General features: G+C 41.9%; 2 protein-coding genes across 9 annotated transcripts in view; one reads left to right on the top strand and one right to left on the bottom strand.

Annotated features, from left to right (window-relative positions):
- Anln (anillin, actin binding protein) overlaps nucleotides 1-20,303 on the bottom strand; it is a 62,997-nt gene extending 42,694 nt beyond the window's left edge. For all 4 annotated transcript variants that reach the window (XM_085689803.1, XM_085689806.1, XM_085689805.1 and 1 more), the window contains exons 1-7: nucleotides 20,169-20,303; nucleotides 13,413-13,566; nucleotides 11,424-11,735; nucleotides 8,047-8,432; nucleotides 6,159-6,381; nucleotides 2,994-3,184; nucleotides 1,926-2,033 (exon numbers count right to left, since the gene is read on the bottom strand). In XM_085689803.1, the coding sequence (XP_085545929.1) occupies nucleotides 1,926-2,033; nucleotides 2,994-3,184; nucleotides 6,159-6,381; nucleotides 8,047-8,432; nucleotides 11,424-11,735; nucleotides 13,413-13,566; nucleotides 20,169-20,186 (1,392 nt within the window). In that variant the 5' untranslated portion in view covers nucleotides 20,187-20,303. The remainder of the gene's footprint in view (nucleotides 1-1,925; nucleotides 2,034-2,993; nucleotides 3,185-6,158; nucleotides 6,382-8,046; nucleotides 8,433-11,423; nucleotides 11,736-13,412; nucleotides 13,567-20,168) is intronic.
- Matcap2 (microtubule associated tyrosine carboxypeptidase 2) overlaps nucleotides 20,106-25,049 on the top strand; it is a 63,699-nt gene continuing 58,755 nt past the window's right edge. For 2 of the 5 annotated variants that reach the window (XM_085689813.2, XM_085689809.2), the window contains exons 1-2: nucleotides 20,108-20,255; nucleotides 22,918-22,987. In XM_085689813.2, coding sequence (XP_085545939.1) covers nucleotides 20,139-20,255; nucleotides 22,918-22,987 — 187 coding nt within the window. In that variant the 5' untranslated portion in view covers nucleotides 20,108-20,138. Of the gene's footprint in view, nucleotides 20,256-22,917; nucleotides 22,988-25,049 lie in introns of all 5 variants that reach the window. The other 3 variants (XM_085689812.2, XM_085689811.2, XM_085689810.2) reach the window with 3 other exon arrangements.

Below are 25,049 nucleotides of genomic sequence, written 5' to 3'. Positions count from 1 at the left end.
ACCCTTTCTTCCCTAAGTGGCTTCTGTCATGGTGTTTATCACGGCAGCAGAAAAGTCACCGACACATGGCCACCCGAGTCTCAACAGAAAAGTCCCTAACACATGGTCACCCGAGTCTCAACTCTACCATCTTGGTCCCTTCTGATTCTCAGTTAGTCTTTCTTCCTTCAAGTATTTCCCCTGCCATGCTCTAGTCAAAGGCAGAGAAGTAAGCACCTCCCTTTCCTAGAAATGAACACAACAGCCACTAACAGACCCTCAGACCTGGCCAGCAGCGGGCCAGACATCAGGGTCGGCAATTTCCACCTTGCTTTTATCACAAATGGTTCCCTCCCCTCATCCTACAACTATCAGTTTCTTTCCCTTCACCATAACTTATTAACTTAACTCCTTTCCATCAATGCTAAAATATTCCTAAAAACGCAACAATTCAAACACACTTTGCTTTTTTATACCAAGGCACCACCTCCTTTCTTTCTCCCACTTAGACAAAACTTCTAGCAACTGCCTACACCGGCTCTGCTCTTTTCCCCATCCCAGCCCTCCTCATGCCTGCATTCTTCACCTTACACACCACAGCAGACTTCATACTTGAAACCTCAGCATGCACAAACACCAAACAGACAAATCTCAGTGGACTCATTTAAACCCTCAGGGAATAAACTATCTTTGTCTCCCTGGACTTTAACAACACTCCCGTATTTTCCACCCATGATTTTGGCTACTCCTTTTGTGATAAACAAATAGATTTCTGGGGAAGGAAAGTTCTGAACTCCCTGTTAGTATCATGTTCATAAGTTTGGCCACAAGCATATGTGCTGCTATCTCATAGGCTTCCAAGGAATTATTTAGTACAACATAATCTAAAGATTCCTGACTCCAGAGACAGGAGAAAACTGTTCAGAATCTGGTACTATGGTACCAACGCCAATCGTTGCTAAGAAGTCTAGTTAAATATCTGAAACCAATCAAAGAATATCATGGATGAACTTGAGAAAAGGAGAGGGAAGAGAAATAAACCTATGGTAGTGACTATCACACTGGCTGACAGGCAGAAAGATTGGTAATAGATTAGAAAATATTGACTGTGTTTGTTTAAGGAGGGACTTATTGAAGACTAACTAGATTAAAGAAACAATTAAAGGCATATGGAACCAGAAAAGGTTGCAGACACTAAAAGCATCATATGTGGATGTGCCGGGTAGTTTTTGGTCAACTTGACACAACTCAGGGCCATCTTGGAAGACTGGCTAACAGGCAAGTCTGTGAGGCATTTTCTTGATTAATAACTGATGTGCAAGTGTCTACCCCACTGTGGGTGGTGTCATCCCTGGGCAGGGTATATAAGAAAGCAGGCTGAGAAAGTCATGAAGGGCATGCCAGGAAGTAGCCTTCCTCCATGTTCTCTGCTTGAGCTCCTACTTCTAATTTCTACCCAGACTTTTCTTCATAATGGACTATAAAATGTAAGCCCAAATAAATCCTTTCTTCCCCAAGTTGTTTTTAGTCAGAGCTTTATCACAATAGAGAAACAAACTAGAACAGTAGAAAAGTTAAATAGTCACCGAGGAGAACCGTAGACTCTAAGAAGTATTTAAAGCCAGCATCTAAGTGGAGCACCAAGACTGACAGTGGGGCCGTCAGTGAGAGCTGTAGAGGGACAGGAATGGAGAACACCACAAGGAAAGGAGTTATTTACACCCAAGCACCAGGAAAGGGAAAGAGTAACGTCATTGGAAAGGAAGGGGTTTAAAATCTATTTTACAAAGCTGGGCACAGCGACTCACACCTATACTCCAAGAACTCGGGAGGCTGAAACAAGAGGATTACTTAGTTTGAACAGTCTAGGTTAGACTGAGAGACCATTCTCTCAAATTCAAAAAATTAAAAACTACTATTACTTTTATACTTCTTGTTCACATTACCTTTTGGGTTTCTAGCTGTTTGCTTCTTGACTTTTCATCCTTTTCTGCACTCCATAAATTGCCCTTGTCAAATCGACCACGAAGACTTGCTAGTTCTTTTTCACGTTCCTAAACCCATTAGATAAGGCATTGTTTTACACAAGAATCAGCAGCATTCAAGAATATCCAAATACTAGCAAAACATTTCTTAAAAGCATGGTAGCATACAACTGTAGTCCGAGCACTTGGGAGGTGGGGGCAGCAGAGCAGCTCAATATGATCCTCAGTTATAGAGTTAGTTTGAGATCAGCTAGAACTTTATAAGGGCGTATCAAAGGAAAGATTTAAAAAAATCATTTTTCTTGCTGGTGGTGGTGGCACTCAGGGAGCAGAGGCAGATGGATCTCTGTGGGTTCAAGTCCAGCCTGGTTTACAGACTGAGTTCCAGGACAGCCAAGGTTACACAAAGAAACCCTGTCTCAAAAAAAAAAAAAAATGTACTCAGTTATAAAATATAAAGACTCATAACACATGTGGAATATGATACATTATTTCATGTCCAATTTGCAGTTAAAGGTACAGAGAGTCAAAGTGTTGCTTATTAAAGTCAGGGATAGTGACCAAACCTATAATCCCAGCACATGGAAAGCTGAGGTAGAAGGACTACCAAGAACATAGGGCAGCCTGGGCTGCCTAGTGAATTCCAAGATAGCCTAGGCTACAGAATGAGATAGGTCTTATAACTAGAGCTTGTCCTCAAAAGGATTCTCTCTAGTTCAGTCAAAAAGACTCATATTTGGGCTGGAAAGATGGTTCAGTGGGTAAGAGCACTGGCTGGTTTTACAGAGGACCCAGGTTCAGTTCCAATAACTCAAAAGAGGCTTGCAACAATCTCAGTTCCAGGGGATCTGATGACCTCTTCTGGCCTCTGCAGGCACTACACATATGTGGTGCACACACACACATGTAGGCAAAACACCCTGACACTTAAAATAAACACATCTTTTTTTTTTTTTTTAAGAGACTCATATTTATTTCTTAGGTTCCATGCTGAGGTCACGTGATAAGAATTAATGCAGACAACCTTACCTGCTTGAGCTGCTGTGCTACATGGGTGGTAGAAGAACATGTGTTTTGCTTGAATAACCTTTCCTGGATGGCCTTTGTGTTTGGAGTGATATTGGGGGTTCTATGGGAGGCTCTGTAACTTGGACTTTCTTTGCTGTGTTCTTGACAACGCTCTCCAAAGCGTTCCAGGAAAGGCTTAATTCCTCTTCCTCCTATAAAAACATAGTTTTGAAATCTAGTCAAAATAATTACCAATTATCATTTCCAAAGCAAAATTCTAAAATCCATTAGTTACAAAATGCTTTGCTTCTAAAAAGTCATTCAAAAAAGAAATTAAAATTGTTCAAAGAATCTAATAATAACATGCTCTTAATTTTTAAATTATATGTATGTATGTGTGTCTGTATGGGGGTGCCCATTAGTAGAGGTACCAACATAAGCCAGATGTTAATTCCCCTGGAGCTGGAGTTACAGGCACTTTTGAGCTGCCTGACATTGGGGCTGAGAATAGAACTCAATTTGCTCTGAAACAGCTGTACATATCATCTTAAATGATGAGCCATCTCTTCAGCCCCTATGCCCTAAAATGTATAGGATTTAGTTAATTAAAAAAGGGGCAGGGGACGAGAAGCTGGCTTAGCAGTTAAAAGTGCTTGCCGCAAAGCAATGAGAGCCTGCATTGATTCTCAGAATCCTTATAGATTTAGTGGTTCACATCTGAAATCCCAGACTCAGCACTCTACAGTCAAATGGGAGGAGGAGAAATGGCTGGAAATTCAAGAGCACAACAGAGAAATAAACAAGAGACCCTGCCTCAAAATAACATGATAAAAAACAACTCCAAAGCCAGGCGGTGGTGGCACATGCCTTTAATCCCAGCACTAGGGAGGCAGAAGCAGTTGGATTTCTGTGAGTTTGAACTGGTCTACAAGAGCTAGTTTCAGGACAGGCTCTAAAACTACAGCGAAATCCTGTCTCTAAAAAACAAAACCAAAAATAAAAAAAAAAAAAGAAGAAGAAAGCAACTCCAGACAGCTGTCCTCTGACACTCATGCAGGCCAAAGCATTCAAATAGACACAAAGTATTTCTTTCTTTTTATAAATTATGAGTTACACAACTAATAATCGTAAAAGACTGCTATGTGAAACAGTATAAAGTACACACACACACACAAACACACACACACAAACACCTGTTGTAGAATATTATTTTAAAAAGAGGACAACGCATCGCTTCTCAGCCTTTTGGCTAAGATCAAGTGTATAAAAGAGAACACACACACTTATATATATTGTCACCTCTACCAAAAGGTTGTTATTTAAAGTAGAGTTAATATAGTGGAGGCTGACAACACTTTCCTGCAATAGACATGAAAGTAAAGACTGAAAAGGAAAGAAATAAACAGATGTGGCTATTATAAAAAAAAAACAACTTTATTTGAAGAGGAAAAGAAAAAAACAGCAGGATTCAACATATGTCCATAGTTTGAGGACTGCGTGTCATTTACTACCACTTCAGGTATATATCTTTAATCCCAGCACGTGGGAAGTAGAAGCAGGTAGGTCTGAGTTTGAGGGACAGCAGGACTGTTACACAGAAAAACCTTGTCTTGAAAAAGGAAAACCAACCAACCAAACAAACAAACAAAAACCATGTGACTCCAAAGGATCTTTTAATTATTTCTGTTCTGTTGTCACAGTCGCAGTCACCCCGCCTGCAGCTCCGTGAGTGCTGGGGATTAGACCCAGGGCCTGTGCACGCCAAGTGCTCTACCACTGACCTCCCCGTTTCCAATCCTCATCTTAGTGCATCTAGAAACTGTCGGTGGCTTTCTGCTTACTCTACTCGAGAAAGACTGTGTTTTCAGAAGTTAAACACAGGCTAGGGATGTGGCAGTTGGTAGAATATACACTTAAAGGGCACAAAGTTCCTTTGTTTAATCCCCAGCACTGCATAAACTGGGTTTGGGGGTGCATGCCTGCAATAAGATCAAAAGTCCAAAGTCATCCTTCCCTACGGAGTAAGCTTAGGGGAAGCCTGGGGCACATTAGCTCCTGTGTCAAAAAAGAAATACACTCAAAAAAAAGAAAAAAAAAAAGTGGGGAGTGGACAGGAAGATGGCCCAGTAGGTAAGACCATTTGCCCTGCAAGCATGAGGACCTGAATTTAAATCCCCAGCATCTGTGTGAAAAAAGACAGGCACGGACTTATATGCTTGTACCGTAGCCTTGGAAGGTAGAGATATATGGTTCCTGGGTGCTCACTGGCTAGCTAGCCTAGCTAAACGGAGTTTTCAGTTTGATGGGAGATCCTGTCTTAAGAGAGGAAGACTAACAATGCGCTCCTCTCACTTCCACACATGCATGCAGGCACTCCAACATACTCAGATGTATGCACCACACACAAAGTTAAACACAGTCCACTGCAAAGTCTGACACCATGGATTTTATACTAACTTTTTTAGTCTTCTGTTTCTCAGTCAATAAAATGTGTAGCACACCAGAAGGTAAGTCACAAGATAAATATAGCATTTTATAGAACATCAGCTTACTACTATAAGAAATACAAACCTTTATTTATATATACAAATTATACATATATGTAAATATAATGGGCATGCAATACTCTATATGCTCATTAGTGTCTCTCTATTGGTGGGGTGGAGCAGAGACAAGTGGACCCTAGGAGCTTGAGAACCCCCACAGCCTAGCCAAAGTAAAATTAGATTTACTCTAGTCAGAGTAAAGACTGTAAAGCAGTGTTCTACATCCTGAAGATTGATTCTCCACTAGTCCCCCAAGATGTAGGTTCTAATTCTAGGTGCTTTTTACTAGATCAGAAAACAGAGGTAGCCTGATCACCCTGTGTAAACTGTTGCAACGTAAGAGATTAACTGCTTCTTACCAGCAAACGGCTAGTGTTCTCTAATGAATATGTTTTCAATCAGAGCCCAGTAAGAAAGCTTCAATTCAGTGGTTGGGAAGATAGGGATCATTATGTCAAGGTCATCCTTGTCGGCATAGCAACTCCCCAGACCCTGGAGACTATGGGGATCTACAGATGGAGACCAGGCTGGGCTATTGTAAGTCCCAGGCCAGCCTGAGATACATATAAAGATCTTGACTCACAAACTGGTAAACAATAAGTGAACATTAAGTAAAATGTTGAAAATGAGCATACGTAACCTGGTGTTGTAGGTTTGTCTCTGGGTTGGGACTGCAGACAAACGTCCCTGTTTGCTTCCTCTTTGGACTGAACTGCCTGGGGTAAAGCTGCTTTCTCCCTTGGCTTCAAAGTCTCTGTTTTCAGAGGACTAGCGCTTCTGTGAAGTATTTCAGGAATTTGTGCCTCACAGCTCTTAGTACTGGGGGTGAGGGCAGCAGATTTCACGGGGGAAGAGGTGGTTTTCTGAAACACGACAACACAGGGTAAACAGCAATTCTACCATAATTAGAACCACAAACAATTCAAGCAGCCACTAAACAACTTAGCAGCCACTAAACAACTCACCAAAAATACTGTTCTTTTGTTCTCTAATACATCATACTAACTTAAATGTTTTTTAATCAGCTTATAAAATGCTGCTATTTAAATTGTAGGCAATTTAGTCTCACAATATATTGACATCTAAATAGTTATCAGAGGTAGGGTCACTCACAGTTTTATCAGAAAAATTTCAAATTATTGGATTAGTACTTTTATTAAACTTTCAAATTATGTTACATCAAATTATTTTTAACTAAATTAATATCAACTCATTAAGATATGACTTGAGTATTCATGACTCAAAAGTACTTGGGATAGAACTGTTTAAGACTTTGGATTTCTTTTAAAATATTTAACAATGAAGTATCATTGGGATGGGACCCAAGCTTAAACACATAATTAAATTCTGTTACATATAAACCTTAGACACTGTCTGGAAGCAATTTTAGATTATCTTAAAAATAAAAAATTTCGCTGGGCGGTGGTGGCGCATGCCTTTAATCCCAGCACTTGGGAGACAGAGACAGGCGGATCTCTGTGAGTTTGAGGCCAGCCTGGGCTACAAGAGCTAGTTCCAGGGCAGGCTCCAAAGCTACAGAGAAACCTTGTCTCAAAAAAACAAAACAAACTCAAACAAAACAATACTTTCAGCCTAGCAGTGGTGGTGCACATCTTTAATCCCAGCATTCAGGAGGCAGAGGCAGGTGGATTTCTGAGTTTAAGGTCAGCCTGGTCTACAGAATGAATTCCATGACAGCCAGGGCTACATATAGAAATCCTGTCTCAAAAAAACCAGAAAAAAAAAATTTTTTTTCATGCAAAAAGGGTGGGAGCACAGCTCAGTGACACAGTGTTTGCTCAGCATTCAGGAAGCCTTGGGTTCAATTCCCAGTATCACAAATAACAAAATGCATGAAGCAAAGTTTCTTGTGGAACTTTCCACTTGTAGTATCAAGCACTCAGAAGGCTTCATTCAGAATTTTGAATCATTTTGGATTTGAATTTTTGAGATTAGAACTGTTCAAACACCATAAATATCATAGACTTGAAAGTTGATTATAAAAAATAACTAAAATTCAGCCAGGAGCTATGCTAAGTATTTTAAGCAGATCAACTTAACTTTCTAATAACCCCGTTCGCTGATTTTATATAATAAAGAAAATAAGCCTTTACAATATTAAGTAACTTGTACTTGGTCACATTTCTCACTATATTTCAGAGGTGGGATTGAAGGCAGGTTAATCCAAAACCTCTGTCTACACTGACAGGTCATCACTAGCAATAATACCAACACTCTTTTTCCTTTTTGTTAAGTTACTGAGATAATATTACATGTATAAAGTAAAAGTTCCAAACACTCCAAGTGTTAGAGAAAATGTCACTGCTATATTCTTGTTTTCAATGGGACTTCCTCGGAGGCAACTACAAATAAAGGTTTATACTCTCTACCCAGAAATATTATTCAGTATCTTATATTTATACATACTTATAAAAACACATAAATATGCTGGACATATACTACATAATACCTAGCTACATTACCATTTATAACAAAAGTTTCAAAAAACCAAAATGGTATTGACTCACCAGAGAGCTGGACGCTGAGGCTTTAAGCAATGACCTATCGGCAGCACTTGAAGATGGAGCTTTACTGACAGAGGCATTGCTATCCTTTTGGGAACAGCATGCAGCTTCCTGTTGAACACTGCTACTATTGATGCTAGCAGATGCTCCACTTGCAGAGGAAGATTTGGATAAACAAGTGGTACCAGGCTGTTCTTGTACACTATTTTGCTTTGCAGATGAGTGGCTTACATCATCTTCCCAGGAGCAAATCGTCGCAGCAAGGTTGGCCAGACGGCCCCTTCTCCCAACTGGGGTAGCTGAGGCATTTGAAAGGGGTGGCTTAGAAGGTGAAGCAGCCTTTTCCTCGGATGGCATCGGTGAGAAGTGTGTGCCTTCCAATACATCATCTGAAAATGTTTTCAGAAAAATCAAAAGCCATATTCAACAGTTATTTTTATGTATAATCACACGTTCAACTTATACAGAATTTTTAAGGGATTAATTGCATGTATGAAATATTACATTACTTAAATGTGACATGTCTTTCAAATCAAATGGACTTAATCCAAATTGAAACACTTTTAACATGTACTTTTCCGGGTTATTTATTTACTTTTTTAATAGGTTATGGATGCTATAAGATACCAGTGTAGGGCTGGGTGCTGGGGTAATAGCTCAGTGGACAAAGTGCCTGTAACTCAAGCATTGGAAGCTGATTTTGAATCTTGTCAACCTATGTAAAGCTGGACACAACAGTGAGAACACATGTGCTGAAGCACACATATGTATCAGATACAAACAAATAAAATTTCTTACAATTTAAAGATACTATTGTATATTTCACATTTAATTCTTTGAGTTATAATACTGAACAATTTAAGACTGTATCCTACAGAATCCTTCTGTTTTAAAAATTGAAGTCGACCAATGACGCCCAACATAAAGCTCTAAGATAATAGAGGTGTCTACACCTACACACCCAATACAGCAAGTGCTCAACAAGTGTGTAAAGACTGAAATGTGCCTAGGGGAACTGAGAAATGGCCCAATTTTAATTAATTTAAATAAAGGTTACTTAGGGTAAATGGCTGTTTGGATAGCACAGAGCTGAACAATTCAGTATTTCATGTGTAGACAAATCTCAGATAGTAATACCTGATGAAGGATTTAGGCCTGTATGTTCAAAAACCTTGTACATAAGGAAACCAAGGTTTGGGGCACATCATTCTCTATATATGCAATTCAGAGAAGAGACAATTCCCCCCATCCTCCTTCTGCCCAAGCTTCTACCCTGGCCTGAAAATTTAATTCCACCCCTCTAAAACCTCAGGAATCTTGTTCCAAAAGATTCTTCCTCCTTGTAAACTCTTTTCATATAAATATGTGCTGAAATAAGTTCATTTTACTTAAAAACAAGGGGTGATAAAATGGCTCAGTGGGTACAGATTAGTGGTTCTCAAGCTGTGGGTCTCGACCTCATTGGGGGTCACCTAAAGCCTTTCACAGGGGTCATATAAAACCGTCTGCATTATCAGATACTTACATTATGATTCATAACAGTAGCAAAATTAGAGTTGAGCAGTAGCAACAAAAATAATTTTCTGGTTAGGGGCCACCACATGAGGAAGTGTATTAAAGAGCCTCAGTGTCAAGGTTGAGAACCACTGTGATAGATGCTTGCCAAGCCTGACAGTCTGAGTTCCATTTCCCAGACCCACATGGTGGCAGGAGAGAACTGAATCCTGCAAGTTGTCCGCTGACCTCCCCATGAATGCCGCCACCCCTACACTTAACAAAAATAAGACCTTTAAAATAAACAAACAAATAAATAAATAAAGGGGGGGAGAAACCTCAAACTTTCTGAAAATTTCAGTTAAAATGCATAGTAATGAGGGGCTGGAGAAATGGATCAGGGTTAAGAGTACCTATGGTGCAATTACAAGAACTGTTATTCAGACTCCAACACCATAGAACAAGCTGGGATCCTGCAACCCTGTAACTCTGTCTCTCTCTCTGACGAACCCATTGCCCTCTTCCTCTCCTCCACACAGGCACAGATGTGTAACTGTATGCATGTATATACTCAAGCAGACATGCACACAAACATACATGGACTAAAATAAATGTTCTTTTAAAATTTTGTTGCAGGGGCTGTGGAGATGGTTCAGCAATTAATAGTACTTGCCGCTCTCCCAGAAAACCTAGGTTCAGTTCCCAACACCCACATGGCAGCTTTCAACAGTCCCTGGGGCTCTGACACCCTTCCCTGGGCTCAACAGGCCAGGCATACATGGTGTATACATACTTACTCAAAATTTATGAGAAAATATGAGAAAAATTATGAGAAAATTATGGGAAAACCCATAATTTTTTTACATTAAAAATGAAACATCAATTTATTCATATTACTTTGTCTTAGTTCTGGCCATGCACCCTAATTAAAGGGTTTTATAATCAAGAGACAAAAGCACACCTTGAGTTCCCCATACTTCTGAGATGCTAATCCAAAATTTTTCCTATCTATATTTCTCTGGACCTCAGTTTCTTTAAAAATATAATGTGGGTATTTATGGGAAGCCATTTCAAGAATTTTACCCAACAAGTCAAGGAATCAATGCACTTAGTGACAAAAATAGCACTGGTACAGAACCACTAACTGGCCTGCAGGTAAGGGTCACTCACTCATTTACCTGTTTCCCAAACTGTAGCATAAGACTGTGCTTTAGAGTTCAATATACTGGGGGCGGGGAGTATTTTGTTTTGAAGTCTTTTTTCCCCAAACATGGAGCACTGCACACCTTAGTCTCTTTATTTGGTAAGTGAACCAAAGACTAGGACTCCTGAGCTGAGGGTCAGTACTTTCTCACTGCAAACGGAAAGTAATTCAGTATTAGGTGAAGTTTCTGTATTAGTTCAAGAATCTCAAGACCTACTTCGGTGACAATGTTTCATTCTCATTTATTTTTTATGAATATATTCCTGGCATATCAATTATCTACAAGCAAAGAATACATATATAGAGGGGCTGGAGAGATGGCTCAGTGGTTAAGAGCATTGCCTACTCTTCCAAAGGTCCTGAGTTCAATTCCTGGCAGCCACATGGTGGCTCACAACCATCTGTAATGAGGTCTGATGCCCTCTTCTGGCCTGCAGACATACACACAGACAGAATATTGTATACATAATAAATAAAAAATATAAAAAAAGAAGGCCTTTAAAATATATATATAGATAAAACAAAAGTACTTACCTTTCATGCTACTCCAGGCTGGCCTCAAATTTATTATCCTCCTGTATCAGCCTCCCAGATGCTGGGACTAAAAACAAGAACCCCCATATCCAGCTCCAAACTGAATCTTACCAAAAGAAATTCAAGGACCACCCATATCATTTAATACCTGCTATATCACTATCCCAATGGCGCCGTTGCTCAGCAAGTTTTTGCATTCGAGTTTTAACTGAGGAGGCGGCAGGTGCTTCTGATCTTGAGTTCAGCCCTCTGCCCGTCCTGAGCAGTGATGTTGGGGCAGCTGCTGAATCACTGATGGCAGCTGGAGCTGGGGGCTGGGCCTGAGGGGGTTCAGGCCTTGGAGAACAAGGTTTTGCAGCAGCTGGCTCAACAGGTTCTTTATTTTCCAAGTCCAAAACTTCAACTTCAGTTTTGTCAGAACATCGTTTTTTTGATGGTGATGGTTTCGTACAAGATTTTTCTAGATCCAAAAGAACAACAAAACCCATACTGAACCCTCTGCAGTTTCACAGCCTGAAAACTAGGTGGTACATACTTACTAATGAGGGATCAAACATCTCTAATACTTGAGCTACTTCTGTTATAAGAAAAATGCAAAAACCTTTCTTCCATTAACTCTGAAATAAGGCAAAAAAAAAAACCACCTTTTTTTGGCAAATGTCATTTTTCTGTTAAAACCCTCAATGAAAATAAATGTAAACATTGTCAAGATGCATACATAAGACTGTATGTAGTTTTAAGATAACAGGAAATAAACAGCACATACATAAGAATAATCAAGTACTCTAAAGAATTTGAAGGATCTCATAGCTCAATCACCTTATTTTAAGGGAAGAAAAATCAAGCCTGGAGAAACTAAGTTGTAGAAAACAGGCTTCCTGGTTTGTTTGTGAAACAACCTTTCATGGACAATCGCTAAAGTAAGGCCGAAGGGGAGAGAAGTGGCTGAGGGCAACTGAACTATCTGTTCTACAGCAAACAATCCACACAAACACTTAGCGTCTCATCATTGAAACGTCTATGGCTATTATCTGTACAGGATGTGAGAGATCCTAAGGGCATCATTCAAAACAAGGCTTCACTTTACCCAGGACACGGCCTCACCGCACCTCTTGGGAAGAGTATGTGGAGGGGATGTGTATGCATGCTCTTCTGTGCGTGGCACAGGTGTGTGCTGGTGCACATGCAGGTCAGTCAGGTTGACATGGGTGTCTTCCTCCATGTGCTCTATCTTATCACCATATAACTAGAAGCAGGATCTCTCTCTCTTGAACTCAGAGCTCATCAATTCAGCTAATCTAGACGTCCAGCTTGCCGTGACAACCCTGTACCCACCTCCTGTGTCCTTGCCATGTTCCAGAATTTACATGAGTGCTGGGAATTCAAACTCCAGTCCTTACAATTGTGCTTCAAGCACTTTATCCACTGACCCATCTCCCCAGCCGAGAACATTAATATTTTAAACTGGAATGAGAGGCCAGTGAGATGGTTCCGTGGACAAACATGCCTCCTGCACATTCTTGGTAACCTGAGTTTGCTGTCCAGAACCCACATGAAAGGGGAAGAGAGAAAACCAATCTAAGGAATAGGCCTATGGTCTCCACACATACACCAGGGCAAACTTGCCCACACAGACAACAATATATTCTTTTAAACAAACAAAAACTTGGAAGATGCCCACTGGAAACATGGTCCTGCGGCTAAGAGCACTCTGTTCTTCCTTCTGAAGGACCCAGATCCCACATGGCAGCTACCAATTGTCTAGAACTCCAGCCCCAGGGCTTTTAGTGCCCTCTTCTAGTCTCCACAGGCACTGCACACGTATGCTACATGACTGCATGCAGGTAAAACAGTTATACAAATAAAATAAAGATAAGCAAATCTCAAAAAAAGTTTTAAATTTTTTCAAGTTAAGAACATGAGTTTCATAGACACCCAAGATCTCTGTTCTGGCTTCTGGCAGATCTGAGACCTGAGCTAACAACCTTGAAAAGTAACAGAAGGCTGCCCTGGCCCCATTGGCTGTTGCATTTGTCTCCTAAAGACTGGTTCTTCTATGTACATGGTAAAGTGTTTGGGGCTTATGTCCTCCAAAATCCATGACACTTTTTGCCCCTCCCACCCTGCCCAGTCTTACCTTCACCCCCTGACAGGGACTGCTGATTATTTGCTTCTGAAAGTGGCTCTCTGCCTCGCTTGGTATGTAGTGCAGACCTGGCTGCTGCTGTGGGCCTCTCAGCCATTTTTCTCTGAAGATTCTCTCGTCTGGCACGGGTTCGCTCAAGCAATTTCTACATTATACCAGTGTTAAAACACAAGGTTAGCCACAGGTCCACAAAACCTTAGATGCCTGCTAAAACCAACAACTGGTATGTAGGATAACAGTCAAACACATTTCAAAGGTAAAATCCCAAATAATCAAACCAAAATTTACCAAATGAACAAGGATCCCAACTTCAAAATTATGAGATTCAATCTAAATATTAATAAGCAGTATGTAAAGACACCTACCTAAGATTTAAAATGCTTCAAGTTTTTGTTCCAATCAAAAGGTATAATTTGAGACTGGGGTGATAGTTTAGTGGATAAAGTGCCTGCCACGCAAGCAGAAGGACCTAAATTCGAACCCCTAGTACCCACATAAAGCCAAGCATGGTGGCATACATCAGGAACCACCAGGGAGGGACAAGGTCAGGATCCCAGGAACTCAGTGAAAAACCTGGCTCAGGACATAAAGTGGAGAAAGACTGAGGAAGAAACACGTCAAACCCTTACCACCATGTGCACACACATGCACACATAGCCACACAACCACACAACCCCCCCCACACACACACACAAAGGAACTCTGTATCACCATTCTTGAATCTGGGTTGACTGGCCAGGCCTTATGATTTGCTTTGACTAATAAAATATGGCAGAAGTAACACACTGTGTGACTTTCAATGTTAAGTCCCCCAAAGGTTTCAGTTTCTGCACTCCCTTTCTTGGACTGGCACCGAAGGGACACTAGCCCTCTTGAGCAAGGGGCTCTGGCGCATGCTCCTCCCCCATTCCCTCTGCCTTACTAAAAACCTTTGAATTACATTCCTAAAGCTAGCCACCAATGTCTATTCCCTTATTTGGCCACTTCTTCCTCCTGGTACCAAAGTCCAGTAACCAAAAGTCCCCTTTGAGCCATTGGTGATGCATGTCTTTAATCCCAGCACTTGAGAGGCAGAGACAGGAGGATCTCTGTGAGTTTGAGGTCAGCCTGGTCTACAGAGCTAGTTCTAGGACAGGCTCCAAAGCTACAGAGAAAGCCTGTCTTGAAAAAAATAGAAAAAAGAAAAAAAATGCCTCCTTTGGCTCACCTCATTAAAATGGCCAATTAAAATTAAACACCTCATCCAAGCACAGGGTTCCCTTTCCCTGTATAAACCACTGCTTGCCTATGGGCCACATCTGTCTCCTCTCTATCCAGAGGCAGTCCTTTGTCCTTCCTGTGTCCTCTTCCCCCTCACACCCTATTTCCTTTACCACCACATCCTAGTCCATTCTCACACAGCCCTCCCTTAAAAATTACTCGTTATGAGGTCATTTGCTGTTTTCTGCCTGAGTCAGAAAGCAGCCACTTTAAATTTTCTTCCTCTCTGTGAAAACAGGCGTTTGGGTGCGGTTTGTGCATATCAGGGGGCAAGGAGGAAGCCCCCACTGTTTGGGGTTCCCCTTCAGGCACATCATGAGGAAAGTCCAGGTTTGGCATGCTAGAGAATCAACTCCACTGAATGCCAGCATTATGACATCTAGCTCCAGGTAATTTTCCATAACACTAAGAAACGCTACAAAACTGCCAGGCAAAACCAACAGATAAACAGCCATTGGAGCGCAACTGGCCAAACTCCTGTGCCACTGAACAACAAAGTGATTGTGGGTGTGGAGGAGCAGGGAGGGATATGGTGAGATGGCACAGTGGTTAAAGCATATGCTGCCAAGTTTGACGCTAGAATTTAATCCTTGGAACCTATGTGGTAGAAGGAAAGAACCAATTGTCTTCTGCATTCCACACACGTGCCTGACAGGCATGCACTACCACCCTCCCACACACAAGTAAATAATGTAATTTTGTTTGTTTGCACGTAAATATTCACACATGCATCCATCTAAGTGCCCATGGAGGCCAGAAGAAGCAGTTATGAGCCACAATGTAGGTGCTGAGAACAGAACTCCATTCCTCTGGGGATCAGCTTTCTTTAACTGCTGAACCATCTCTAGCAAGAAAAATTTAAATTAAAAAAAAATGAGTATATGCCTAGATATAGGTGAACAGCAAGCATTCCTGTGCCCATGGAGGTCAGAAGAGGACAGTCACCCCCAGAACTGGAGATATGGATGGCTATGAATTGCCACATTAAGTGCTGGGAACTGAGCCCAAGTCTTCTTCAAGAGCAACATGAGCTCTTCGCCACTGAGCCACCTTCTCCAGTCTCCCCCATTAAAACATATTTAACAGAAGGTAGTTGTTTAAGTCAGTATGCTAGACAGAAAAATGGTCCCTCAAAAACACCTGTGTTCTAATCCTTTGACCTATCAATGTTACCTTACAGCAAAAGGAAATAGATTTCCTCTTAGAGCTTCCAGAAGGAATAAAATCTTACCCACACTTGACTCTGACTCAATAAAACCCACTATAAACCTATGACCTATAGAACTGAAAAATATTGAGTTAATAATTTATTTATTTATTTGAGACAGGGTCTCCTGGATCTTATGTAGACCAGGCTGGTCTCAAACCCGCAAGAGATACACTAGCCTCTGCCTCTTGAGAACTGGGATTGAAGGCGTACAACACAATGCCCAGTTTAAGCCATCTAAATTTATAATGTGTTACAGTTTCAAAACTAATACAGATGCTCAGATCTGAAGTTGTGACAAGCAGCAAAAAAGTGACCCAAACAGGAAGTCTTTCATAACACACTTCCCAAGGAGAAAAATGCTAAAATATCTTGTTTTATTAAATAAAAACTAGTAAATATATAAAATAGTCATAAGTTCAAATCTTAGTCACTGGATAAATTCATGAATATTCCTTATTTCTTACTCTCAGTTGATAGACATTCCTATTTGAACCAATGTGATATAAAATAATTTATTCTCCCTCAAATGCCCACAATTAAAGGGCACAGATATTCACTGTGAATATCTGAATATATAAAGCAGTAATTAATACAGATAGGGATTAAGCTATTTATTTGAATTCCTCTAAGAAAGCCTTAGAAGGAGCACAAGGCCTATCAAGTGTGGTGACCACTCTTGGAGTCCCAGTACTCGCAAGGCTGAGAAGGGAGGAGGTAGAGATCATGAATGGGAAGCCAGCATGGGATACAAAGCTAGTTCAAGCTAGCCTGGTCTTTAAGCAAGACTCCCCTAAAACAAAACAAAACATGAATAAAATTTGGGTTAAAGCGCAACTCTGCACTTAGATACATATTCTAACTTGAGGTTCATTGAAAGAAATGACAATCAAAATGCTGGGCAATTAAAATATTTTATGAGTCCACGACCTTCATCCCCTAAAGAAGTCTTCTTCAACCAACTCAAAAGTGATCAGAGGCTATATAAACTCATAATGGTTTGATAATCTTTTGATAAAGTCTATCACTCTGAGAAAACACCATCACCCTAACTATATCCACCATGGACATGCCCAACATTCCATTCCCTGCGGTCAAGTACTTGAGTCAGCACAGCTTCGGTCACCACGAACAATGGTTCACAACACAAGAATGTGGTTGGTTTTGCCATTCAAATACACACAAGTGCTCTACTGTTTGCAACGGAGTCAAAACTCACACATGATAGAGGAAAATTTTAAATATTCTAAATAACAAAATAAGGCTACTAAATGTCAAAGATTTTCTATTAAAGAAATACTGTCCTCTAAATTACATAAATGTAAGTGCTCAGTATTTTAAGTAGACCTTCTTTATATTAAATCATTTAAATATAAAATATTTTCCTTCAAAAAAAAAATTAGAGCTTCAGGAACCAGCCAGAGGACTAGGCTGGAGGACATAGAAAGGAAAGCAGTGGGAGAGAGGGTGAATTAAAACAAAGTAAAATGACACATCCCTATGGAAATGCTGTAACAGAACCCACGGCTTAGAATGCTATTAACTTTTATATCACACCTTCAGGAAGGTGTGGTAGAGTACACCTATAATCCTAGCACCCTGAGGATGGAGACAGGAGGATCAGGACTTCAAGGTTACAGAAAGTTGGAGATCAATATGGGATGCACAAAGCCCTATCTCAAATAGGGGTGTGGGGGTGTGGCTCAGTCTTTACAAGGACTTAAGTTCAATCTTTATGACCAAAAGTAAAACTTTTCTGTTATATAATTCAACAAGATGCTTTTAAATATGTTTGATGTTGGAGAAAACATGTCTGAACGGGAGAAAACAGCCCATTTAGAATGCACACATTCTGGAAGCAAACACATTTAACAGATAGTTGCAAGTGACATTTGTGATTTGGCAATGAAGCTGCAGAGATCACCTTGCAAACTGGAAGTTAAACCTGAGTTTATACAGCAGAAAAGGCTGGTAAAATGAGAACATCAGGGCAGCAGGGGGAGCACAGGCCTGAGGGAAAGAGTGCTGTCCAGGACTGGAGCACGTGAAACAGGAGTTGGTAGGAAGAGAATGGGGCACTAATGTCCTGCCATTAATACAATGGGTTCATCTCTTTTCTGTGTCATGACAGCATTGGTAATGAATCACTCTGGGTGAAGTTTTTAAAAATAATTCCTAATAACTTTCTGTGTTGCATGGTTTTGAGTAAGACACTTGTTTAAAAAGTCATTTATATTGACATTAGTCCTTTTTTAGACAAAACAAAAACCTATCAGAAATTCATTTCGCAGTGCAAAAATATCATGTACGTAGTCACTGAGCACCTCGTAGCTGGAGCTCACTACGGGGCCCTCATTACCAATTAAGGTAAAGCTGTCAGAGCTGTGATTCCAGCAGCAACGGACCTCGCTTTTCAGAATATAAACTACAAGTTAAGGCATGCACGTTTCCAAATACATTCTAAAATGCCCCAGACTGGAAGGTTCTCTTTATCTGAGTTTTGTACGAGCTTCCAAAGGGCATTTTTAAGTAAAATTACAAATTTCAACCAATCTTCTGAAGTGTGTTGATCCTGTCGATTACTAAGAACATACAGCATTGTTCAAAGTAATTTTATTCTTTTAGTAATATGGAAAATCATTTTTAATGGCAGTATAATCTAGAACTGTAATTTTTACTGACATGCAAGTTTTAAAAATAAATGTTTTCAATAAAAAACTCAAACTCATAGGCAAACGAATATATATTTTGGGACAAAGTTTCTGGGTATGTAGCCATGGCTGTCCTGGAACTTGCTCTGTAGACCAGGCTGGCTTGAGCGATCTGTCAGCCACCGCCCAGCTGACCTAAGTCAATTTTTCAGAGATTCGCTGTAAATGGCAGGTATTTGGTGAAGTCATCCCTGTTCTCTAAAGCTGCCAGTGTCCTGGATGTTTCCATTAGAATTTTCTTCAGTTCATTTATTTTTATGTGTATGGGTCTTTAGCCTTCATGTACTCCTGGGTACCATGTGTATCGATCTGGTGCCTGTGGAGTCTAGAAGGAGGCACTGGATCTCCTGGGACCAGAGTTACGGACTGCTCTGAGAGGAGAATGGGTGCTGGGACTTGAACCTGGGTCCTCTGGAAGAGCAGTCAGTGTTCCCAATAGCTTAGCTATCTCTCCAACTCTCTTTTGGGTTAAAGTTAACAAAGTGTTGTTTCCCTCAAAATAACAGAGAACTTCATATATGGGGAAAGCATTACTGGTGTTGAAACCTTTAGTTGTTGAAACTCAGTATCTTGGGCTTAGCTTCTGAATTTAACTATTAAGTACACTACCCAAATTAAATTATTACTATCTTCTATGACATTTTTCAATGTAGTACAGAAACACTGTATGCCCACTTTGCAAAACTCACAACAGTTTAAAGGAAGAGAAATACAGAAAAGAGGAACTGTCCTGGAATAAAAGAATGGGCAAATAGCAACGGGAAATTCCTTAATGTCAGTGCACAGCAGCAACACGAAGCTAAAACTAGAGATAAAGAATAGGGTTTACAACGTACTCGAGACCCTATTCCCAGGGGAGAGACGAGGAAGGCACTGTTGGAATGATGTGCTACATAAACACATCACATGCTAATAATTCCGGTTCACACAATAAACACTGTTCCCTTTTAATCAGTGTTAATCTTGCGCATGAGACGTCTAAAGTTAGCAGAGCAGAGACGTCCGAAGGAACTCGCGGCTAGAGCACCTGGTCGCTTGGATTTGGCTGATTTCATCACGGGATTCTTAAGCGTACAGCTCCTCAGGGCCGGTGAAGCCCTTTATCGCCTCCCATCAGATTCCCGGCACACGGTCCGAGTCACCGGGCAGACTCCACCCTGCCAACTATTCCAGCTTTCCGGCAGGACCGGTCCCAGCCGACCGCAAGCCGCTCTCTCCCGAGAGAAGGCGGGACGGGGAAAGGAGGGAAGGGCGCTCTCTGTCACCGGGAACCGGAGGGCAGGGACACGCCAGAGCGCCTGGCGCTCGCACTAGGGAGGTGAAGCAAGGAGTTCGCGGCCAGTGCGGGGCTTTTGAGGCCCTGTCTTCCCCGCCTTACCCCAGAGTCTGAAGCTGCCCTGTCGGCGCCGCGAAGCCTGGCAGGCAGCCTGCGACCCCCGCGGCTTCCGCCTGACTGCACGCTCGCGGTGCGCACGCGCCGCGCGACCCGCCGGTGGGCCACAGGCTGACAGGCAGCGCGGGCGGGGGTCCGCGGGGGTCATGGTTCACAGCACCCGCAGAGTCTCTCACCTCTGTAAACGGGTCCATCGCCCCAGGCCTCACGTGTGGAAGACGAGACGGTGGGTCCGGTGGTTCAAATTCAGGAGAAGGAAAGAAGTGAGTGCGGGCTCGGCGCAGCTCCGGAGGAAGGCAGGAGGCCGGGCGGCGGGCTCTCCCACACCCAGTCGGCTCTGCCCTCAGTGCCGGCTCGGTCGCCGACCACAGCCGTTCAAATTTGAATTTCAGCGCCCCGAACGGCGCGCATGCGCGGGGGCCGGGCGGGCCGAGCCGCGTTGGTCCCCGCCCCGGGGCTCGGTCACGTGACGCGGCGGCTCCGCCTGGTCCCGAGCTGCTGGCCTCCCTGGTCGCTGTGGGTGGGGTCGCTCCTGCCGTTGAACTGCCTAGGGAGAGCGCCTGCCGCCCCGCTCGCATCCACGCATGCCCTAGCAGGTCCTTTCGTGGTTCCGTCAGCTCCCGCCGCCCTGCCTTCTTCCTCGGTGGGCCTTAACGAACCCGGTCCGGGTCTCCCTGGCCCTTGGGCCTGATGTAATCTGGACTGCAAGCTTGACACTCCTGAGAGACCACTCTGGTGGGTCTCCCCCACTCGCAATCAGTGACGAGTTCTTTGTCCTTGGGAAAAATAGCAGTAATAGACCGTGCGACAAATTCACTCACAGGCCCCTCAGTTTCAGATCCCAGCCACCTGTACCCAAACGTCAGCACTGAGAACACTAGAGAAACCTTATAGTTCAATCTTCCACATTTGAGGGCAGGGACAACTGAAAGGCTCGTTTTTAATAAAAAGTTCCCGTTTACCAGGCAGTAAGCAGGACAGAAATTACTTCCCCAATATCTCTTTATCTGAGTTTCTTTTTCCTCCTCCTGGGAAGCTCTTTTGGAGATACTCAGACCCAGGCTGTCCAAGAAGCAGTGTCTAACAAAACAGGGCTGTCAAAGCTCCAGTGGTAGAACTGTTTGCCTTACCCAAAAAGGTTGAGAAAGCACCCAAATCTACATGCTCTGTGTGCCCAGGTTGGTGCTGTGAGACCTAAAGTCCTGAGTAGTGTGTAAAAGAAAATACACGAGCAAGGCCTCTGGTGAGTCTGTGTATGTATGACAGGATGGAGGATGCTTTCGTTATTGAGCAGAAAATTCGTTGGCAACGTGTTGAAGGGTCAAGTCCAGAGTCAGAAAGCTAAATAAAAATAGGAAGCTTGGGACTAGCAACAAAGCTCATGCTATGAAGGCCCTGGCTGCCAAGCCTTGGAACCTGAATTCTAGGCCAAAATCAGTTCCAGCAAATTGTCCTGTGACCTGCACACACAAAATAAATAAATACATGTAAAAACAAAAATAATCTATAGATTGTCATAAGCTGAATTCTGGACATGGAATAAGAGCAGCTTTTAAGAATACAGCTTTGCGGGGGGTGGGGTGGCACACACCTTTATTCTTAGCACTGGGGAGGCAGAGACGGGTGGATCTCTGTGAGTTTGAGGCCAGCCTGGTCTACAAGAGCTACTTCCAGGACAGGCTCCAAAGCTTCAGAGAAACCCTGTCTCAAAAAACAAAAAAACAAAAACAAAAAATATACAGATTCCATGCTGGGACCACAATATAACAGGAATAATAAACTCCTCCAGTTCCTTGGAGCTGTGGAATGATAAAAGTGTATCATGTGTGGGGTTGCTAGACTATAAGTCAAATGTTCTACCTATGAACCGAAGGGAAACGAAGCCTGAATCTTTTTCAAGATTCAGTAAAGGGATGTGTGTATGTGGGGTGTGGCTGTGTATGTCAGTCTTGGGAATGAGTCATGGGAAATTTATGTAGCCGTTGTGCCTTCTGGCTGTTGCCTCTGTGATCCTTGGTTTCATTATAAACAACAATTTGATTCTAGCCAGCTTGAGCGAAGCAGTAGAGCTGCTCTAAACTTGTAGTTTCTCTCTCCGTACAAGCCCTGAAGCATTGGCCATCGAGTTTGTCTTAGTGGTAGTAACAGTAGGGACAGCAGCTCCCACAGTACCATAGCTCCCATGTCTGAAGCACCTGGTATGAGCCAGACACCAGGCTTCAGATTCAAGGCTGCTCCCCTAGACTGCTGCAGTTTTCTCCCACGGCAGTTCATTCTTCTGTTTATAACCTGGAATAACTTTTTTCATTAAAAAAAATCTTTGCTGGGTGTGGTGGTAATGCATGCAGTCTCAGCACTTAGCACTTAGGAGGAGGGAGAAGAATCAGGAGTTCAAGACCAACCCCTGCCTAAGAAAAAGAAGGAAAAAAAAACACATACATACATGTTCATTTAAAATGATAACCAAGGACTGGAGGATTGGCTCAGCAATCGAGAGCACTGCGGTTTCCCCAAAGGACCCAGCTTCAATTCCTAGCACTCACACAGTATCTCATAACCATTCATAACTCCAGTCCCTAGTGTCCAGTTCCCACTTCCGCCTCTGTGGACACCAGGTACACACATGATTCACAGAACATCCATACACATAAAATCTTTTTATAAAGACAAGGATCTGAAGCAGAGATGATGAGCCCGAGAAAATGAGTATTTCCTCTTTGGAAGATCTGTTCTTTCAAACAAATAATTATGTCTCTTGTAGATAAAAGTAATGGGGAGCTTTAAAAACCCCCACAAAAATGTAGTAGCATTAACCTAATCAAGAACACTACAACTATATCCATTTCCAGTTAATTTTTCAAAATTCGCATACAGTCCCACAATTGACAAAATAACACAATAACATAGATATTTGTATTTTTACAGAGGGAGAAAAGGTCAAGACCTGACCAGAAGGCAGTGACGAGAAGGATCAGACAAAAGTTCTCCACCTCAGGTTATCTGGCCGACGGCCATTTCTTTATACATGGATTGTAGTGAAGAAATGAGAACTACCAAAAGTTAATATTAAGTGGAGCATGTGGACAAAAGGCTGAGGCAGAACGACTTCCATGCAGGGCTAGCCTTTGCTACATAGTGAGCGTCAAGCCAGCTTGGGCTACCTAGTAAGACCTTATTTCAAAAACAAACAGTATTTTATATACAAGTGGGCATGGTGGTGCATGCTTATAATCCCAGCCACTTCAGATTGACTAAGGTGAGAGGGTCACAAATTTGGAGCCAGACTGGGTCATTTAGTGGGATTCTGTCTTAAAATAACTAAAAATGGGTTTGGATGTGATTTAATGATAGAGTGCTTGTATAGCATGTAGGAGGGGCCCTGTGTACAATCTCTATTATTGGGTGTGGTAGGGGAATATTATCAAAAATGAACTGTGCTATTAATTGCCTTTAGCATTGTGTAATCTTTTCCCTTTCCTAGTTTAGTCAATGAAAATGTTTCAGTTTATTTGAATTTGGGGATTTTTTTTTTTTTTTTGAGAAAGGGTTGCTGTTGGCAGAAGCTGCTTGTTGATTCCCGGCTACCTAGACCTGAAATAATCACTCAGAAACTATATTATTTGCAATACTATTTGGCCAATAGCTTAAGCATATTTTTGACTAGCTCTTATATCCTAAATTAACCCATTTCTATTATTTTATATTTTACCATGAGGATCGTGGCCTACCGGCAAGGTTCCAACCACCAACTTGCGTCTTTCTCCTCTGGTGGCTACCTGGCCTCTCGCTGACTCTGCCTACTTTCTCCCAGCATTCAATTTAGTTTTCCTGCCTAAGTCTATTCTGCTCTATCACAAGCCAAAGCAGCTTCTTTATTCATTAACCAATAAAAGCAACACATATATAGAAGGACTTCCCACACCAGGTTGCCTGTATCCCAGAATAGCCTCAAACTTCCTATGCTGTTGAAGATGACCTGATCTTTCTGCCTCCACCTTCCAAAGACTGAGACTACAGGTGTGCCACTGTACCCATCTTACAATTTAAATATTATATATGTATATGTATATATATGACTTTTCCATACCTACATTTATTTCATAAGGCTATTTTCATAAAACTTAATTTGTAGTTATGTTTGCTTTTGGTGTTTTAAGATAGGGACTCACTGTGACCCCAGTCTCACAGAGATCTGTCTGTCTCTGCCTCCTGCTGTGATTGAAACTCAGCATCAGCACTCCTGGCTCAATACCCACATTCTCTGAGTGTCAAGGACAAATTTCCCTTAGATTTTAGTCAAAGAAATGCATCAAGTGCATTGTCAGAATTGATCTCTCCTCTCACTAAACTTCCAAATGGCCAGGTCCACTTAGTCCTTTTCACTTTCCTTCCCTTCCTTCAGGAGTCTGACATCATCCAGTTGTGTGAGTTCATCTTCTGCTATGATAGGGTCTGTATATTGTTCTGGCTGTCCTACGGTTTTTATAGATCATAGAGATCCTCCTGCCTCTGCCTCCCAAATGCTAGAACTAAAGAAATGTACCACCATACCTGACCAACATTTAGTAATTTTTTAAAAGTTTATTTCTTATTTTGCAGACTTCACAATTAAAAAGGTCTTCTTACAAAGCAGAACCAGAAAGGCAAGTGAGAACATACAAGACATGGTATTGAACTGGGACTAGAGAGATAGCTCAGTACTTCAGAGCATGTGCTGCTCTTCCAGAGGACCTGAGTTCAGTCCCAGCACCCACAGTAGCTTATAACCATCTGTCATTCAGGTTCCAAGGGATATGACACCCTCTTCTGACCTCCCAGACTACCAGATACATATGTGGTACACACACACACACACATGCAGGCACAACACTCATATACATAAAATAAAATAAACACATTCCAAAAGAATGTTTAATTAAAAAATATTTAAGTAAATGTGAATTAGCCATCCATCAGGATGCAGCCCCAATCTACAAATACTGTTGCACTGGGGACTAGGTTCAAGCACATGCTTTTGATGGAACACAATCAAACCAAACACCAATTCCTCAGTTCCA

The sequence above is a fragment of the Myodes glareolus genome, chromosome 4, assembly GCF_982192425.1.
Source record: "Myodes glareolus chromosome 4, mMyoGla1.1, whole genome shotgun sequence".
NCBI classification, from domain to species: Eukaryota; Metazoa; Chordata; class Mammalia; order Rodentia; family Cricetidae; genus Myodes; species Myodes glareolus.
Note: the sequence above shows the minus strand (reverse complement) of the source record. Positions and strands in the feature narration are given on the sequence as shown.